This window comes from Amaranthus tricolor, chromosome 7, assembly GCF_026212465.1.
Source record: "Amaranthus tricolor cultivar Red isolate AtriRed21 chromosome 7, ASM2621246v1, whole genome shotgun sequence".
NCBI lineage: Eukaryota > Viridiplantae > Streptophyta > Magnoliopsida > Caryophyllales > Amaranthaceae > Amaranthus > Amaranthus tricolor.
Genome location: NC_080053.1, coordinates 25,690,433 through 25,711,578, shown reverse-complemented (window position 1 = coordinate 25,711,578; position 21,146 = coordinate 25,690,433). Strand labels below are relative to the sequence as shown.

At 31.8% G+C, this 21,146-nt stretch overlaps 3 protein-coding genes and 1 non-coding gene across 4 annotated transcripts; 3 read left to right on the top strand and 1 right to left on the bottom strand.

Moving 5' to 3' along the window:
- Positions 1–1,664: 1,664 nt before the first annotated feature.
- Positions 1,665–7,580, top strand: LOC130818650 (AT-hook motif nuclear-localized protein 20-like). The gene is made up of 3 exons (XM_057684809.1): positions 1,665–2,453; positions 7,207–7,231; positions 7,414–7,580. The coding sequence occupies exons 1-3, from the start codon at positions 1,665–1,667 to the stop codon at positions 7,578–7,580; spliced, it is 981 nt and encodes a 326-aa protein (XP_057540792.1).
- Positions 7,581–9,124: 1,544 nt separating this feature from the next.
- On the top strand, positions 9,125–11,164 carry LOC130817430 (ABC transporter G family member 23). Its single transcript, XM_057683134.1, has 2 exons — positions 9,125–10,180; positions 10,259–11,164. Exons 1-2 carry the CDS (start codon positions 9,125–9,127, stop codon positions 11,162–11,164), a joined length of 1,962 nt encoding a protein of 653 aa, XP_057539117.1.
- Positions 11,165–11,435: 271 nt separating this feature from the next.
- Positions 11,436–11,507, top strand: TRNAW-CCA (transfer RNA tryptophan (anticodon CCA)). The gene has a single exon. It is a non-coding gene; the product is annotated as a tRNA-Trp (tRNA).
- A 1,944-nt stretch (positions 11,508–13,451) lies between these two features.
- On the bottom strand, positions 13,452–19,344 carry LOC130817429 (sulfite reductase 1 [ferredoxin], chloroplastic-like). Its single transcript, XM_057683133.1, has 8 exons — positions 19,004–19,344; positions 16,619–17,401; positions 16,236–16,532; positions 15,463–15,660; positions 15,159–15,293; positions 14,765–14,881; positions 14,495–14,653; positions 13,452–14,089 (listed from the first exon to the last, which is right to left on the bottom strand). The coding sequence occupies exons 1-8, from the start codon at positions 19,166–19,168 to the stop codon at positions 13,880–13,882; spliced, it is 2,064 nt and encodes a 687-aa protein (XP_057539116.1). The 5' UTR covers positions 19,169–19,344; the 3' UTR covers positions 13,452–13,879.
- Positions 19,345–21,146: the final 1,802 nt, after the last annotated feature.

The following is a 21,146-nucleotide window of genomic DNA, read 5'->3' as shown; positions in this document are numbered from 1 at the left end:
ACTAGAACAAGCTTAATGAGTAAAGAGAAGCATGATTTATTAACTTTATTGAGTAGATAGCATAACTAATTACAATAAATTATTTTCATTATCATTTACAGTCGATTTTAAGGTTATCAATGATGTCTTTAATTATTAAATTTTGAGATGATAGATTTTGTGTCCAATATGTCCAAAACTAAGCCTTTTCAATCTTGATAGTTTAGGGCTAAATTTTTTCCCAATTAATCCAAAATTACTTAGAAATAGTAACTATTATTCATCTCAAATTTTTGCTTATATTTAGTCTATTATTCTCAATGACTAGTAACTATTGATCCAATTAAAATTTAGGATAATGTACAAAAATAAGAGTTCATCGGTTCTTATCAAACAAAATCTAATGTCTTGTCATGAAAATACAAAGTATAATTAGAAGTTGGAAAAAATTAATTAGATATAATAAATTAATTATATTCAAGAATAATTTTGTTAAATTCGGATAATATAAAAAATTTTAAAACAAAATATAATGTATGAAACCTTTTTTATGAAATATACAATGTATTAAATCTTTTTTATTAAGTGCTCCACAGCTAATATATTATAATCTTTTATTACTTTATATAACTTATTACATACAGAATCATCACTTCAAAATACAGCATATTACCTTGCAAATCTGAATGATTAGCAGAAATTGAGTGTATAACTACTATATATATAAGCTTAAATTTCTGATCATAATTCAGAATACAGATGAATCTATACAGTCCTAAAAAGTAAATTTTAATAACATTAAAATAATTATTATAAATAATCAAGCCCAATATTTTTCAAATTTTTATTTTAAACATGAACAAATATTAATAATTAGTTAGCTAGCTCCAATTTCATCCAAAGATAATACATTATACACCTTACTTGAGATTACCACCAAAATTAAAAATAAATAAGCATTGGTGCAAAAAAAATTCATAAATAAGCTTCGATTAAACTTATATATAAAAATAAGCCCCTTCAGACCAATGCTAAGGGTTGGTTTTGTTCGATGTTACTAACTGCGATTCATTACTAAAGTTGAGTTTAAAGAAAGTCAGCTCTAACAGTGGGCCATTAACATCCAAATTTAACAATAATAAAAAAGTCAACAAAAGTCAACTCAATCAACCGCTCTTAGTAAGAGCGGCCGATTACTCATTTTAAGTAATGGCCCGCTGTTGTTGAATCTGAATATACCCAAACTTTAGCATCAGAATAGAAGACATATTTTTTGAAATAAGTTTACTCAAAACTTATTTTCTGATTGATTTCAAATTTTAAGATTACCACTATGCACTAGAGTGTAACATTTTATGTTTACAAAAAAGCCCAATATCTGATGACACCCCTCATACCCAAACTTTAGCATCAGAATAGAAGACATATTTTTTGAAATAAGTTTACTCAAAACTTATTTTCTGATTGATTTCAAATTTTGAGATTACTACTAGGCACTAGAGTGTAACATTTTATGTTTACAAAAAAGCCCAATATCTGATGACACCCCTCATAAACCTTATAACACCATGCATTTTACTATAAATACAACCTCTGAGAAAGCTTATACTTACAACATGCATCTTTCCTTCCAATTCCTCCTTATCATAACAATACTTTTGAATTGTGAAAATAAAACAAGAAAAATGGCAAACAATGAAAACAACTCCTCATCTTATGATTTTCTAATCAATTCTAATGCTTTTGCTTCAATGCATGATGATCAACTTATCTCCCTTCATCCCCAATCCTTCTTTGATTCCCAATTCCTCCTTAACAATAACCCGAACCCAATTTCAAACCCGATTTCGAGCAACATTGAAGTTGATGATACTCCTATACCATCAGTTTATAACGGGCCTAGAGGCTCAATAGCTGTTGAAAGCCCTTCAATTGTGTTGGATGCTCAAAAAAAATTTAAAGGAAGGCCCAAAGGGTCCAAAAATAAGCCCAAGGTGGCTCCCAATACGGCTTCGCAACTAGTCCATGTGATTGAGATCAAACCCGGGTTTGATGTTCTGAGACGGGTTCACCAATTCGTCAGAACCCTCAAAACCGGGTTTTATTTTTCGGGCGGGATGGGCCGAGTTCGAGATGTTTTGGTCCAAACTTTTTCAGCCCAAGAGCCCACAAAATCCTATAGTGGGACCTTTGAATTGATGAATGTCCTAGGATATAGGTTTGGAGAGACAAATGAAATATTGGGCTCAATGCAAGCTATGTTGAATGGGCCTAGAGGTGTATTTGGGGGGTATGTCGTGGGCCCACTTATGGCTGTTGGGGTTGTGAATATTTGTATCACAACTTGCAGTAACTATCAATTTTATCCTGGTCTTTCCCTAAATGAAGGATACCAGATCCAGGATCCATCTAGTGATGTAAGCTCAAACATTGGTGAAGTTCCGGATATGGATCTGAAACCATCCTCTGGAATGGTATTGGAATCGAGTGAAAGAAAGGCAAAGCGGATCCGCAAATAAAAATTATTATTATACTACTTTTTCCGTTTCAATTATATTGTTTCACCTTTTCATTTATATGAGTTTATTATTTTAATTAAAGTGAAACATATAATTAAAATGAAAGTAGTAATTTTTTATATGTAATCCAAATCTAAATAATATGTTGCCATATTCCAAAGATCATAGGACCCACAAAGAAAAGGAGGTTTATTTTGTTAGCAACTTAGTTGTATGGAATTATGTAAAATGCAACCTTTTAATATATAATGTCTTTTTCGCATATTTGACCTTGTATTAATTGTTTTTATGGAATTATGTATGGAATTTATGAATTTTAGTGTTAAATTTTGACTATGATTTCTTATAAATTTATATGAAAAAATATTCATGTGGAATCTTAATAGATTCATCTTAATATATACTTTCTAAATATCAAATTTTTAGATTTTTTTTCTTTATCGAAAAAAAACATTTTAGAATTTTTAAAAACTTGTAATTGAAATTATTTGACTTTTAACTTTGCATTGGGATCTATAAAAAAATAAATTGAAAAACAAATCAAACAAGAGGGAGTATAAAAAGTCAATAGCTTTTCTTTATACTTTTATTATTTTTAAAGTCAGTAGCGGATGTTGAATAATTTTTGCATAATGGTTAATCGTAAAATTTACTAATAGTAAAATCAAAATCGAAAATTATATTCTTACAAAAACAAAATTAAATAATCAAATAAAATTAGGAAATAACAGATAAGCATAATTTTAATTGATTAATTTAAATTCTTTAAGACAAATTTCCGTGAACAAATTTTGGATTTTTAGAGTATAAACAACGATAAATAATACAAATTATAAATATATAATAAAAATGATAATATTAAAACCAAATATAAAAAAATAACAATAATTAAAATAATTAACAATGTAAGAAAATTAATGAAAAGGGCAAAATCACACAAATGTGCAAGGGAAAATAGCTACTATTATTTCCATTTCATGGGTGCTTAAGAAATTACTATAGTCCGTAAATTAGATGGTCTCTGTCCGATGTACGGCTTTATTAAATTTATCGACATATTTATATTATTTAAGAATTTAAAATTTTAGAAATAAATTCTTTGATATGTATCATACTTTGCATTGTGTGCGTAGATGATTGTGAAAATTTAGTTATAGATTTAACATGAATATTAATGTCAAATTATTTTATAAAAGAACAAAAAAAATTTGTTTGTCATAAAAAATATAAGTGACTTGTATAAAGATAGTCACAACCAAAATCATATTAAAATTATACATTACATTTAAGTAACCAATTCCAATAGCATAAATAAAAAAATCCTCATAAATGTATATTATGTTTTAACCAACTTAAAATATCCAATACACTTAAATAATACTCAATTAATAAATAAAATTGATAAGATTTTACAATAATTGAAAAAATTAAATAAATTATATGGTTTTTTAATACATTAAATGATGAGACCTAAAAAGTATAAAATCAATCAATATGGATAATATTATAGTCATATTTAAAAAGTAATAAAGTTAAAAATATAAATATTAGTCATAAAAACGATGACATCATCATTAAGTTTTGGAGGGAAAACTTTTATTGAAGTTGTGATATAAACAATATTAAATAGTGATAATGTCAACGTATTTTGCTTTAGTAATAAAATATAGATATAGATAATAGATAGATTTATTCAAAAATTAATTAAAAATAAAAGAAGTTAAAAAAAATGAAGACACAATGAAAAAAGTAATAACAAATAATAGTGTTCAAAAATAAATCTCACATACTATATTACTCCTAACAAAGTGCAGATATTGTCAATTGATAGGTTTCAGAAAAGGAAAACAAATCGTACCTATGTGTGAATCATTCATCAAATAATATCCTAGTGGAATGATTTACCATCTATCAAAATACTTTCACATCTAAACACCAATGGTTGTATCAGAAAATCTCAGATTACTTCAATCAATATCATTATCATCATATTCAGTGTATTCTGTTTATATATATACATTGTAATCAAGATTTGAGAAATGATGAAAAACGATAAATCGTAACCATAAAGAAAAATGTGACCAATTAATTTTTCGACTCGAGAAAAACCTGTAAAGAAAAAATCTAAAACTTGCATATAAAAACATATACTAATAAAATATTAAAAAATGACAAATGGTATTCTTAGAGAACCTTGACAAATGTAATTATTTTAGTGGATTATACTTGATTACATGGCAATATTTATCTAAAATTAGAATTTGATTTTTTTTAAAAAAATTAGAGCTAGATTAGGTTAAGTATTTATATAATTTATTATTACTACCTCTTATTCAACATATTAGTCCCATTTATTTTTCATACTTGTCAAGATAATATTTTAACCCTTGATATTTCTAATTGTTCTTGATTAAAAATTATAAAAAGTTAATATTAATAATTCTTGTATTGAGACGAAACAAACAAGTAGTGTATTCGATAAATAATATAAAATTGTATCATACATATTTATAAAAATGTTGGAAAATGACAAATGTCATTCTTTGGAAGCATTAACAAATGTAACTATTTTAGTGGATGATAATTGATTACATGACAATATTTACCTAACTTAGAATTAAATTTTTTTTAAATAATCATACATCATATCATATACACCAATCAAAATATTGAAAAATTACAAATGCTATCTCTAGGGAGCCTTGATAAATGTAATTATTTTAGTGAATGATAGTTGATTATTTGACAATATTTACTTAATTTAAAATTTAATTTTTTTTAAATTGGAGCAAAATTAGGTAAATAATTTATATATTTATTATAGCAATTTTATATATGTAACCAAAATTTAATATGTTTAATTGAATGAAAAAGTGATGTATTTGATAAATAATTTAAAAACACTTAATATTTATTTTTGCTTAAAAAGATCATGTATCTGGTAAATTTAATAACGATAATACATATTTGCATTATTTTTTGAAACTATATTAATTATTATATTTTCATATTAATAAATTCGTTCATTACGAGTTTTTATACTAGTGTGATTTTGTGATTTTATTCCATAGAATGAAAGCTTGTTCCACATGCGTCCTTAATTTTCTTCTATATTACAATAAAAAATAAGTTTCATATTTAAACTTAGCTTATTTTTTTCCATATTCACTTTTTTTTTTTCATTATTTTTTGAAGGCAATTTTAGTTTTACTCTATTTTTTCCATATAATACTCCTAGTCTCTACTTATTTATTTAATTATATTTCAATACTTGGTAGACAGTGGAAAGAAAAAGCCTACGTAAGAATCGAGTAAAGTTGGTCCATAATATTTAGTGTGTACCAAACTAATACTAAGTATTTTCTAATTATTGTACTTATACTTATTAAGTAAATATATTTAATTTTTATAATTAGTGCACAGTAAAATAATGAGATCAAATCCACAATTTTTTCTAAAATTAAACTCAGAACCTACTTGAAAAAGTGAGACTTAATCGAGACAAAACCTAATAATCTTCCATTTAAGGTAGATGGTACAAACCTAATAATTTTTAGTCTGTACCAAAGGCTATTTAAAACAATCTCTTTGTTAGTTTTATCGTAACAAGGGAAATATTGCGTACATTCGATCCTTTCAAATCCTACTCTATGTGAGAGCCACTTAGATGGGATTGTGTTATTGAAATGTTGTTTTGTAGATTTTTTTGATGTAATTATAAAATCAATAGTTGCTAAAAAAATTTTATAAAAAATAATATTATATATTCTTTTTAGAAATTTTTAAGGGTAAAGAAAAAAAAAAACCCCTGAGCTGTTAGGTCAACCTGAACCCAAAATGATTTAACACATAATTGATACTGCCTAAATATAACCTGACCCAAAAGTAAACTGATCTGATTGACCCAATTAAAAGTGACACGATCCTAAATCCACTCAACCAATTGGAAAAGTAATACTCTGGTCGAGTTCATTTTGATTCTTGGATATATATATATATATATATATATATATATATATATATATATATATATATATATATATATATATATATATATATATATATATATATATATATATATATAAACATCTTAACAATATTATTTAATTTTTATACACGAGTTAATTTCGAGTCAGGTTAAACTCGATTTCAGTTAATAAGGCTCTTTATAGAAATAATGGGCCAAACTTGGATTAACAATTTTAGGTTGGTCCATACTCCATAATCCATAGATAATATAGGAAAAAATAAGCCTTTTGTTATAAAAATTTCTAAACTAAGTATCAAAAAAATAATTTCCAAACGCGTTTAGGTTGAAATGCAGAAGAGACTGAATTTAGGTTGAAATGCAGATAGACTGGTTGATTGTCCAACAATAATTTGGAATTTAATTAATTTTAGAAATTTAGCTTATTCTAGTGTACTTATTTATAGAAACTTCGAATTTTTATTCATTACATACAAAAAAATTTCTCTATCTTTAATCTATAAAATTATTCCATCTAACAATTATCTATGAGTTTACATTGCTAAATTAGATATTGTTTTACAATTTAATTTAGTATATATCTGATGTTAATAGTTTTAGCTAGTAAAATTAGAGGAAGATATATGATAAAATAAAAAATAAATGACTTGCATGTTGTATATTTTTTTGAGGACCCGAACAGGAATAAGGATAGTTGATAGCTCGTTATCCATGTTTTAGATTGATATGGATCTCTCACTTACCAGTTAGTATTCTTGTTTTTGCCTTTGCCTTTTACATATCATTCTTTTACTCGTTTTTTTACCTAGTTATTTTTATTTTATTTATATGTATTTTATTTATTTATAATTTTATGATTAAGGGCAAAGCTTGTATAGTAAGATGTACGTTTGTGAATTCAGATTCACTTAGTCCTTTTCGTTGCAGGAACCTATCATTTTGAGAATTTTTCTCGAGAAGAGGGATTCTTTGGCTGCATTCTCCTTTATAGGTACGGGTTACCGCCTTTCTTCCCTTCCCGTACCCCAATCATAGTTTCATATGGGCGCAATAAACTGGGAACGATGATGATGATGAGGATGTCCATCATTTAATTGCATGTTTTCAAGTTAATTAATTTTTTTTATATTTATTTTTTAGTTTTTTTAGAATCGAGTCTTGTTTCAGCTAGATGTAAGTACCATTTTTCATAGGCAACGTCATGTGATCGATTATCACCTAGCACCCCTCCCTCAGCCTATCTTATGATATAAAAAAGTGATCAGCGAGAATTAAACCCATTTTTTTTTTAAAAAAAAAAGTACATATTTTCATGTTTAAGTAATTAAATCACTTTACCATTGAAGATTGCCTTGATAATAATAGCTAACATACAATTCAATATTGTCCTAGATATAACAACCACCTTGACTTGTCTTAACACAATAAAAAATCATTAATTAAAGATTGTGAGAATGTACAATTCCTTATTCCTTATGACAAGCTATACTTATTGATCTACTCCACAAATAAAAGGATTTATGTCACGAAAAGCAATCAAATATTGGAACAAGTAGAAAAGTAATCACCAAAAATGGGGAAGTGTAAAATACTTTGAAACCTAATCTAACCGAAGTTGATATTGGGTAACCAGAAAAAACTGCCAACAAAAATAATTTCCCTTTTACTTTACCCAAAATTTTTATATAATCATCACTTAGGCTATATATATTTGTTGTCACCCTGAAACGGACCTACATAATTACCTCATTTTTGTAATTGATAACTTTAAAATTGTAAGTAATCACTTTAACACACTAAATATATATAGGTCAACCCAATAAAAATACTCATCATAAAACCGTCACATTTAAAAATTTGTGATTAGTTATTGTCTCGTTTATTCTTATAAGGTTTAACACTCATCATTTATAAAAATATATTATTTTTCCTTTCGCCTTTGTCTGTAGGGGATTTTCATGCCTTACCATGATAACAAATATATACCCTTCGTTCCACTTAATTTGTCTGATTTTTTTATTTTAGTCAGACTCAATGAATTTACCCCATTTCTATTTTTGATATGATTCTAACTTTTACTTTCTACCTCCTTTCATCTTATCTTTATTTTTAGTTATTTGTACGTATTCTATTTTTATGTATTTTTAGTTATATCATTACTATTCATGGTCAACGTTAGTTACAGGCTTCTGGATAGTTGCAAGTTTCTCTCTCTTTGAAGACCTTTCTCGAGCCGAGAGACTCTTTGACCGCACTCTCCTCTATGGGTATGAACTGCCGTCTTTCTTCCTCCTCAAATCCTGACCATAGTTTCTATGAGCGGGATACACTGAATATGATGATGATAACGACTCACTTTTACTCTATATTTTCTCATATTTCTAAATATCCCACCAGACTAATCTATTATATCTATGTTCCAATGCAGCTAAATAACTAAAATATAACAATATTTTTTTAGATGACACAAGTCTATTACACTCAACTAAATAATATAGGATTTTGTAGATCACCTAACATTAGAAAGTTCATATCTTTTAACAAGTTTTGGTTGTTCCAACATCCAACCACCAAAATAGATAAACTGTAAGTATATAAATCTACTCATTTTGTTCGTAGCAATTGTTAAACCAAAACAATGGCAAAGTGCTTTAAACAAGCAACTACAGAAGAGGATTCAATAATCCTTTTTTCGACCTCCGACTCGAACGAGGAATTGTCGGGTTGTTCCTCCTCGTCATCCTCCTCCTCCTCGCGCCACCATTCTCCACCTCCATCTGCCACCCCCGGCCCCAGTTACAACCTTAGTGTGAAAAACCTCTCATATACCCTCCACCAAAATAATGGGATAGGCCCATTTAATAAACCCAAGCCCAAAATTGATATCCTTAAATCAGTCTCTTTTACAGCCCAAAGTTCCCAAATTTTAGCTATTGTAGGCCCAAGTGGGACCGGAAAATCAACCCTCCTTAGACTCATTTCAGGGAGAGTAAAAGAAAAGGATTATAACCCAAATACAATCTCACTCAATAACCACCCAATAACAAGCCCAAATCAATTGAGACACTTATTTGGGTATGTAGCCCAAGATGATTATTTACTTCCTTTACTTACCGTTAAAGAAACTTTAATGTATCGCGCCAAATTTTGCCTAAGGAAGTTAAGTTTAGAGGAACAAAAAAACAGGGTTGAAAACTTGTTACAAGAACTTGGGCTTGTTCAAGTAGAAAATACCTTTGTGGGTGATGAAGAACATAGAGGAATTTCAGGTGGAGAACGAAAAAGAGTTTCGATTGGTGTCGAATTGATCCATAACCCACAAATTTTGCTCTTAGATGAGCCTACTTCTGGTTTAGATAGTTCCTCTGCCCTACAAGTTATAGAAATACTTTCATCTATGATCATGAAATCTAATGATAAGATCATAATTTTTTCAATTCATCAACCAAGTTATAGAATGTTTAGGCACATTAACAACTTTTTAATCCTTTCTAATGGTTTAGTTGTTCATAATGGAAGCCTTAAATCACTAGAGGAAAGGATATCTCAATTGGGTTATCAAATTCCCTTGAATTTGAATGTTCTAGAGTTTTCTATGGAGATTATTTCCAAGCTACAAGATCAAAAATCATCAATTTTAGAACTCCAATCCAATACTCCAATCAAATCACCATCATCAGCGTCATCATACTCGGTGTCATCTGCTCACAAAAGTTGTGATCAGGGTCTGGTGACTACTCCACTCGAGTCTTCTCCAACAATTTGGGATAAGGATAAGAATTTCAACTTCTACCCATCAACAAGTGAAGGCATAAAAGAGGATTTTTACAATTGGGTAGTTGAAATAATGATCCTTTGTTCAAGATTTTGGAAAACAATTTATAGAACAAAACAATTATTTCTAGCAAGAACAATGCAAGCTCTTGTAGGAGGCTTAGGTTTAGGAAGTGTGTATGTCAAGTTAGGGCAAGACGAGTTGGGTGTAGGAGAAAGATTAGGCCTATTTGCCTTTAGTTTAAGCTTTCTTTTATCTTCAACTGTTGAAGCATTGCCAATTTACCTCCAAGAAAGAAAGGTTATAATGAAAGAATCATCAAGAAAAGCTTACAAAATATCATCTTATATGATAGCAAACACCCTAGTTTTCCTCCCTTTCTTACTAATAATAGCCTTACTTTTCTCTATTCCTATATATTGGATTGTTGGCTTAAACCCATCAATCCAAGCCTTCTCCATTTTCGTCTTTATTGTTTGGCTAATAATTTCAATGGCTAGCTCATTAGTCATGTTCTTGAGCTCGATTTCATCCGATTTCATAGCCGGAAACTCACTAATTTGCACCGTTCTTGGAGCATTCTTCTTGTTTTCCGGCTACTTTATACCAAAAGAGAGTATACCAAAGTATTGGATTTTTATGTACTATTTGTCTTTGTATAGGTACCCTTTGGATTCATTGCTTGTTAATGAGTATTGGGGTATGAGAAATGATTGTTTTTCTTGGTTGAATAATGATCATACTAGTACTTGTTTGATGAATGGGAATGATGTATTGAAAAATAGAGGGCTTCATAAGGATATTAGGTGGGAAAATGTTGGGATTATGATAGGGTTTTTCTTCTTCTATAGAGTTATTTGTTGGGTTGTTTTGGCCCGTAGAGTTGCAACTACAACTTTATGAGCTATGAGTTACTTTTGTAAGAGACTGTTTCTCATTGAGATGTTCTCAAACAAGAAATTCATATTCTCATGATTTATTTAAGATGAGTTATTTAACTAATATATAAGAGATGTATCTCAGTTAGACCGTCTCATACAATAATTACAATTTTCTAAATAATATATAATATTTTATTTTTCTATGTTAAATACAATAGAATTATCTTGTTAAATTTCATTATTATTGTGCGTAAATCAATAAATAATTCTGTCTACGTATATCTATTAACAAAGGATCTGTGGCGCAATGGTAGCGCGTCTGACTCCAGATCAGAAGGTTGCGTGTTCGATTCACGTCAGGTTCATTTTTGTTAATTCACTTCTTCTTCCACGGCAGTAGCAGTAATAAAATGGGATATTCTTGTCTGATTTCTAATGTTTTTCTGTTTATGTGAAAGAACTAAACAACACCAATGTGAAATTAAACTACTAGAATAATAGTGTATATGGATTTACCTATTATTTTCCCTTACTATATATAGTTTTCTCTTTGAGAGCATTTCACTTTTTTACACGTGATCAATATGACTACAAAGATGATTTAAAAGTGACTTTGAAAATGTATAAGGTGTCCGATTATATTGACATTTAAATAATTTTGTATTGCTTTATAATATTTTATATTACTTTTGTCCCAGGGTTATATTTAAAAAAAACAAGCAAGTCACTCGGCCAATGAAAAAAGTACATATTATTGAAGGTCCTTTAAATAAGTAATCACAGCGCGACTATGAATTCTGACTTTAAAAAGATCATATTTAATTGCTTTACTTAAAAATATGATTATCTAGTACTTTTAATTTAACTTCTATATTGCATTACTATACATCCCTTAGTTTTCTTTGTGGACCTTTCTTTTAATTTCTTTTTTATTTTTATTCATTTTCATTTTCCTAAAAAAATTTCAACATTTTTCTTTAGTTCCACCATTGTCATTAACATTTCCAAAGACAAAACCGTTTAAAATGTACAAAAATGCTAGTAAGTTCAAAACCCTTTAACAGGTTAATGCAAACGATAGATATTTTAACATTAGTTAAACAAGCTGCAAAAACCGCATGATCATATTGCATGGTAGTAGAAGTTGTGCGAGGGACAGGATAGTATTAGAATTAAAAAATGAGTTTGAGTGGTTCAAACATGGAGGAAAAAGAGATATGCCACATACAAAAATCTAATAGTAAGAGTTATTCTTCAAAAGTATAAAGTGAATTTTTATATCATCATTTTGAAAAGATTTTTGAATAAGGATATTGAAAAATATCAGTATTAGTAACTTTTTACATTGACACCGATATTAGCAACTCTTGCTCACTTTGAGACCTTAACCTCTACCTGAGGTATATTAAACCCCTACTTGAAGTTTCTTAAACACAAACTTGGTATAATCTAAACCCCAACTTAGCACAGTGTAAAACTCTATTAAATATGTTAACATATTCTTAATCCCTATTTCATATTCACTTAATTACTACTTAAAGTACCACAAACTCTTACTTGACGTATTCTATCTCTAATTGACACTTCCTTCAACGCCTACTTGAGTTACATTAAATCCCTAGTTGATGTCCCCTAAACACCAACTTGTTATACTCTAAACCCTAACTTAACATGGTGTAAAACCCTATTTGAAATGCTAAAAACCGCCTTTGATACATTGTAAAACCCCAACTTGAGGTATTCTAATTACATATTTGATGTATTCTAAATACCTACTTGAGGTATGTTAAATGTCTACTTGACATACTATGAACTCCTATTTGACTTATCCTAAATACCTAATTAATGTATTCTAAAAGGCTAAAATCCTACCGAGTAAGTGTGCAGTTTACATATTAATTATCAATTAAAATTTTTGTTTTTATTTTTTTGGGTCAGCCTAATTAGAGACAGACTCTCAAAGCGACCATATCTTACAACAATTTGTGTAAAATTTATGAATTAAGAAAATTAATCACGACAAAGTCTTAGTGTTTGCTTAAATCTTGGAAGAATTATTTAAATGGTGTATATATATCTCGCTCATATAAACTATGATCAAAATCTCTCACAAAATACTATATGAAACTCGATCTAAAAATCAAGATGATCTAATACGTAAAACTTAGATATCAAATTCGGCCCCTTCAATAATATTGATCAAAATCCGCCACTGATTTCACATTATTCTCGATTGTGAACTCACACGATTTTATCACTGTTGACGAATGCAAGTATGCAAATGCAATAACTTCACTTGGGACTTGATCAAACCCGAAAACATACAAATTGTATAGAATTCAATTCAATGTAAATCTTCATAGAACAGTTTTGATGTCCTAAATTGAGCTTCACATTGCATTATCATACTAGTTTAAATTACAAGTTCTCATCAGCAACCTTGTTGAACACATTTTCGCGCAGCTACCAAAAAAGGAAATGTTTAAGATACAAACAAGTGAACATAAAAATAGAATACCGACCAAAACTTCGAACAAAATAGAAACAATCAAATCCGATCAATCAAAAACGGATCGAGGACGAACGGTTAAACAAGGGAAGAAACAAAAGAAATAATGTCCAGGCAACGGTGGGTGTTACAACTCGGTAACATTTGTGACCATACGACAGCGAAAAGAACAGGCATCCGGCTGACTTTTATGAAGATTATACATACATCGGGAATTCTAGATGTTTACTACACGTCACGTTTCCCATTCTGCTCCGCTGCAACATAGCTGCGGATGATTTCCATGGCCAACTGATGGGCCGTCTTGTTTTGCAGTTTTGCAAGATCCTCTACAGCTTGGTATGTTTCCTTATCAGCAAAAAGCTTCAAGTTGAACTTACTGGAAGATTGTGGCATACCTTCCCATCCATCCACCCACTCTTGAAGTTTCTCAAAACCCTACAAGATTATTTCATGTATGATGAGCACTTCTCTTCCGGTCATCAAGAATCAAAACTCTTCTAAATACAAAAACGGGTAATTTTGTTCAATGTCCTTCCGTTAATTTGATGTGGCCAAATCTTTAAAGTTCTTTGGTTTCGGATTTTAATGGACTATGACTCGCAAAATATTTTTGCACTTATTTATGTCAAGTAGCATGTTTGCTATTAAGGGTTAATCGAAAAACCTCTTTGTAATCAGAAACAAGGGTAAGGTTGTGTATTTCCGACCCCCTCAAAACCCCGGGACGCAGGAGCCACTTATTGGCATTACGGTATGGAATGTTATTCATTTGGTTAATCATCAAAAAAATTCCATTCCCTGTTTTCTATCAGAAAAACATAACTTAGGTTCAGCACTCACCATCCGGTTCGAGAAAGCACCAAATGATTCCTTAGCTTTACGATAACGTTTCCAATGGTAAAACAGAGGCTCTAGCACCTTCTCCAATTCTTGGATTTTGACCTTGTTCAAGAAACACTGTGCCAGTGATGTTTGGTTGGGAGACCCACCAAGCCATATCTGTTTTATGAAAAGAAAATCCATTCATCTTGTATTTCATAAGATCAAAATATTTAGGCCCTTAGCAATCTTGTACTCCATGTAGTAGCATTATGTTACTATAAATAGTACCTGATAGCTGTTGGGACCATCACCGACAAATCCAAGTTCAGCCATGTAGGGTCTTGCACATCCGTTAGGGCAGCCAGTAACTCTTACTACAATTGATTCGTTGTATTTGAGACCAACCTGAAAGCAGTATTATATGCTTGTAAGCAATCTTCCTACTACCCTTCGTAATTTATGACCCGAAATCAACAGGAGTGATATACAACACTTAAACTCACGTTTTATCCCAATTGAGTGCCATCCTTTAATGTTTATGACATACACAGGCATCGTTTTGGATTTACCAACATAACGGGGCATAGTTAAAAGAAAACCCCTTGGACGGGCAATTTTACCGATCTTAGCATGAAGGAATCACTTCAAAATAAAGGATTAAACAAATTGTTTTGATAAATACCTTTTCAAAAACAGCTCTAACCCGTTTCAATAAGTCAGGAGTTCCTCGCTCTGCTTCAGTTATCGCCAATGGGCACATAGGCAATGCAGGGCATGCCATTGCAGTTAAATTTAGAGGATCAACATACCTAGGCTCCTGAAGTCCACCATAAAGAGTTCAATTTACATAATATAAGCAACAAGGTGAAATGTATATGAGCAATAAAGACAAGGTCCCTAAGCCCCTGCCGTAAATTCTTCTAAAATAAGGCATGTTACTAAAACAACATTTACAATGACTGTAACATGACTGATAAAAAACATACCAGCAAGCCACCTTGAGCAAGCAACGTGGTGATCGGACGCTTCCATGCCTTGCGAATGTCACAAAGAATAAGGTTTTGATTTGGCGTAATACGCACATCCAAATTATACTTCTCAATCACCTCCCTCAATGTTTTCTTCATTACGCCTTTTATACGGCCATTGTCAACATGAAGGCCACAAAATAAGTTTCCATCACCCTGTCAAATCCAATAATCATGTAAGCATATAAAAGTTTAATAACGGCTACGACAATGAAGATATTGCATGGATAGACAATGTGCTCATCGAGGTCTATTTTTCCTAACTTTCGACTTCAGGGCCTGAGTGAAGGACAAACAAGACATCACTTTCCATCATCCATTACATCAGAACATTGCACTGAGCTTAGGAAATATATTTCACTGTGAAGAAAGCATTCATATAAATAGTTAAGTTGTGAAATTCTACTTCAGTGTAACATAATTTTCCGGTTCATTTCCTTTTTGAATTCGCGATTCGCTCAAAATGAGCTAAAATAGCCCTAAATCGATCATAATTCGCTTTTTTTTATTTGCGATTTGCAAGAAGTTTAGTGAATCATGTGACAGTGTTCTACTCCCATTACAAGCATCAAAACTGAAAAGTATATGTATATCACACATCCACAATGAAGTTAGCATGTATCTAACTTCCTCAATGGTGAACAGACATACAACGAGAGTAAATATTTTTTTCGAAGCGGAAAACACAGAAGCTTAAAAAAGTAGAATCCAGGTCATGCAAAAATAAAAACCTGCTCATGCCAACCCAGAAAACTCTTGAACTCCCACTCTGGCAACTCGCGAATCGGCTCAAATGCCTTGCCATAGAACTGTTCAACAACACTTCTAAATTTTTCAATGCCCCATGAACTAATCAAATATTTCATCCTGCTATATTTGCGGTCATCTCTTCTACCATTTTCTCTTTGAGTAACAACAATAGCTTTGATAGCATATAATATATCTTCTTTTGGCACGTAGCCTATTGGTTCAGCCAGACGAGGATAGGTGCTCTCTAACCTGTGTGTTCTTCCCATACCTCCTCCAACCTGACAAACAAAGAAGTTTGAGTAAAGCAAAAACAATTCACAGAACAAGTAAAACGTACAAGTAGATGAGTAAGCATATAACTTACATATATGTTGAAACCTTGATGCTCTCCATTTTCGTCGGATACAACAACAACACCAATGTCATTTGTGAATATATCCACCGAGTTATCAGTGGGGACAGTAACAGCAATCTTGAATTTCCTAGGCAAAAACTGAGTTCCATAAATCGGCTCAGGAGAATCAGGGAAATTTGTACCATGGGAATTATCATTACGGGCTTTCACTACTTCAGGGGGTTCAGCTGTCATGAATTTCTCTCCATCAACCCACACATCATAATAAAAACCTGATTGAGGAGTCAAAAGAGCAGCAATATTCTCAGCTGTTTCTTGAGAAATTAAGTAATCCTTCCTCAAAAGTGGGGCAGGTGGAGCAAGGACATTTCTATTGAGATCCCCACAAGCACCAAGAGTTGATCCCATGTTTCTAATAATCGTGCCCATTACAGTCTTCATGTCCTTCTTCAAGACTCCATGCAGCTGAAATGTTTGTCGGGTTGTCAATCGAAGAGTTCCAATACCAAATTGATCAGCAAGATCATCCATCACCAAGTACAATCTGTTTGATACTTTCCCAGAAGGGTTTTTGGTACGAAGCATGAATGAGTACGCTTTCACTCCCTTTTGACTCCTATCATACTGTTGATAGCTCCCATGAAACTTGATCAACTGTGTAGCCGCCTCATTAATGTTAGGCGCATCATTCATCATCTCTTCATTGAGAGGATGCCTAATGAAGTTACTTTCCTCCTTGAATATTTCAACTTTACTACGCTTCGGTTCAGCAGCAGTCTCTGGCTTTACTGGCTGACAATTAAATGAGAGAGTTTGAGGAATTACTATCACAAATTCTAGCTTGAAGTCATTCAATACCTCAATATAGAGTGGAAGATAGCAAAAGATCAAAATTCACAAGTAAATTACTTTAGCCTCTTTAGTTAAAAAAGCAAGTAAATTTTCCAGAATTCCAACAACAACAATGTCAAATCCTTAATAACAAATAACAAATGATTGTGATCGGCAATTAGTCCCAATGATCATCCACATAAATTCTCCTCAAATTTAAAAGAGCTACAATTAATGAAAATTTATTGAGGCAAAAACAAACATCAAAGGACGATATCAAGTTAATTTTACGGACGTGTTCGGCATATTAGTTTAAGTAGTTGTTAGTGGTATAATGAAGCTAAAACACCACTTATAAAAAATATCATTATTTGTTAACTAGCAACTTGAGCAGTATTTAGTGGTACAAGTAGTTATTTTCATAACGTTACAATTTATAGCTTTCCAAAATCAAAAGTAGCGGTTTAAGATTTTCTCAACAAATTATACTCCAACAAGCTACGATAACCACTATTTGTACCAAACACGGTTAATTAGACATCTAAATATCTTACAAGTACAATTGTATAGTACAACTACCTAGGCCTACATCTCCTTTCACTCATTTTCATTCTAAAAGGACTAAAAAGTCAAAACCTTTGAGATCCCAACCAGGCTGTATAAGGTCAAAAAATCACCACATTACTCTTGTTATATTCAATTAAATCATGATTACCATCTAATTTATAATACTAGGAAATAACTAAAATTAACTTAAAACTATGGAAGCATAATCCCACTACTTTTACCCACTACTCCACTAAGACCACTTATTTATTTAATAACCACTAAAATAGATAAATAACTTATCAACTTTGAAACACAATATCCAACAACAAATGCAAGCCCCCAAAGGAAAACATAACTTTCTTAGTCTGGACAAAATTGAATGAATTAATTGCAGATAATTGTATACAAATTGATGACAAGAAACATCATAATGAATGGCTAATGAAGTGGTTGCTAAGCCAAACCGCCAACTTAACAAATCCTACAAAAAAGTCCCCTCAAAATAATCGAAAGGTAAATGGAGATACAAAGTTCTAAATTTTTCCCAAAAAAAGGGGGAAAAACACTTGCCACTCAAAATGCAGATTCCTTTGAGTATACAAATACTCATTTTCCACAAGATAAACCAAATATATATGAAGTTATACAGCCAGACTTGAATTACAAAATTTTCCAAATAAAAGTTCCAAAGCTTAATAAACATGGATTAATGGAGCTGAAACAATCAAGTAGCAAAAGTTTTAACGGCCCAGATAGTCAATTATTTACAATCAAATTTTCAGACAATAAAATGGGCAGTAAATTTCACAACTCAGATAATTACTCTATGCAAACAGAATTTAAAACTATAGAATGGGAAAAAATGCAATTAAAACCCATTAAATTAAACATATTTACACATTTCTCATGAACAAATTAAATTTCATAACCTAGATAAATCTATCAATAGTAATCAAAAATATAAAATCAAATTGGCCAAAAAAATCTTATAAAATCCACTCTCTTTGTCATTACCGTAGAAACAGCTCTTGTGGTGGAAGAATTAGAAGGTGAAACTGAAAACCCATGATTGGTTTTATGCAGAGGCATCAAACCAGAAGGTTTTAACACATGAAAGCTCTGAATTTGGAGCTTTGGATCAATGAAAATGGTATTTGCAGCACCAAACGACGTCGTCATAGCTTGGTAGAATCTCAAGCAACAACACTCAAAATGAAAAAAAGGAAAAATACCCAGTTAGGGTTCTGACTTGTGAGGTCTGAGCAGAAATAAATATTTGTTGGAAGCTGGAGGAGAGAGAAAAATGGACAGATAGGAAGTTATTGTTGGATGGTGGTGATGGAGCGAAAAAAAGTAGTGCAAAAAATATATTCCAATTCCAATATTTAGAGGAAGTAAAAAAATTGAAAAATATGCCGTCACGTGCATGACACAAGACAAATATCTACCCTCTCCATCTCTATAAATTTGACCCGATTTTTATTTTTATTCGTCCTTTTAATTTTAAAATATTTTAGTTTTTGATTTGTGTTTTCATAATTCTTATATATATATATATATATATATATATATATATATATATATATATATATATATATATATATATTTAATAGTCATCTTGATCCAGCCATCCGTATAAGCAGCAGAGCACTTTTGGGGCGATTAGCTGGGCGAAACTGGAAAACAGGGTGATTGGCTTACGCCATCCCCCACCTGGACACAACCGCCACTAAGAGGTGGCATGAAAGGTGGTCGAGGGCCAAGAGGAGGAGGGAGAGGCGGAGGGGACGAGCCTCGAAGCTCTGCCATGAACACAAGAAGCGCGAGAAAGCTGACAGACGATTCAACCGAGAAGACAAACGGAGATGAGGGTTTTAAGGGGAATGGAGAATTCCAATCAGTGGAAAGCGATGCCCAGTGCACAGAGGACGCGAGAAAGCTGTCAGATGTTCCAATTGAGATTTCAATCGGAGATGAGTGCTTTAAGGGGAATGGAGGGTTTCGAACTGGGGAAGACGATGCCCAGAACCAGAAATGCACAAAGGAAGATGGAGGTGAGGCGTATCTCAAATCGGAACTGCTGAAACTGAAATTGCAATTGGAGGCGCTGAAATCTCAATTTCAGAAGATGAACGAAACGGAAGAAACTCACTCTGTACAAAAACCCCAATCAGCAGTTAACCGAAATGGAAGAATCCAGACGCTGCTCCTGGATGACTTTCCTACTTTTGGAAATAGCTCAGCCGCAACCAAGCCCGTTTCGCTGGCAGGGACGAATCAACAGCAAGCTTCATGGAAAGATAAGGTATCAACCCCCTCTGCCTTGTCACTTGGAATGCCCCTTAAATTTGTACCTCCGTCCCTTGAAAATGGAAAACCAGTAGTACATATTGAGGCTCAGGATGTAGAAAATTTGGCAAAAATTTGGGATAATGCTGTTGTGTTTTATGTTGTTGGTGGAAAAACCTCTGTGGACATTATTCGTAGTTTCATTCGTAAACAATGGTCTCATGTGATTATGCCTACAATTCACGAACACGAGGATGGATTTTTCATCCTCAAATTCAAAATAGAAAGTGAGTGTTCTGAAATTCTCAAAGGAGGCCCCTATTTTCTTAATAGAGCACCAATAGTAATCAAGAAATGGAGTGCAAACTTCGATTTCAAATCAGAGATTCTGAGGGTTATTCCGGTGTGGGTTAGACTACCAAGTCTCCCTCTCCATTGCTGGGGAGCTGAGACTTTAAGTAGAATTGTGAGTGCTGTTGGTGTCCCAGTCCTAGCTGATGAATGTACCATGAACCAAAGGAAAGTGTCTTATGCTAGGGTGTTAGTGGAAGTTGATATCACCCAGGATTTTGTTAAGGAGATCAGTGTTCGAGATAATACAGGGAGAGATTTCATCCAGAAAGCAATTCCAGAATGGAGACCTTTTTTCTGCAGGAAATGTAACAAAGTGGGGCATGATTGCAGGGATAAAAATGAACCACTCCATCACCCAAGAGATCAACCTGGAATAGCTGAGAAGGAAACAAGTGGAGATAGGAAAATGTGGATCCCGCGGACTATTGCCAAAGTGCTCAAGGGCGCAATGAGTGTCGAGGAACTCCGAAGTAATTTGGCAACAGTCGCACCCCAAGAAAAGGAGAAGCTGGAG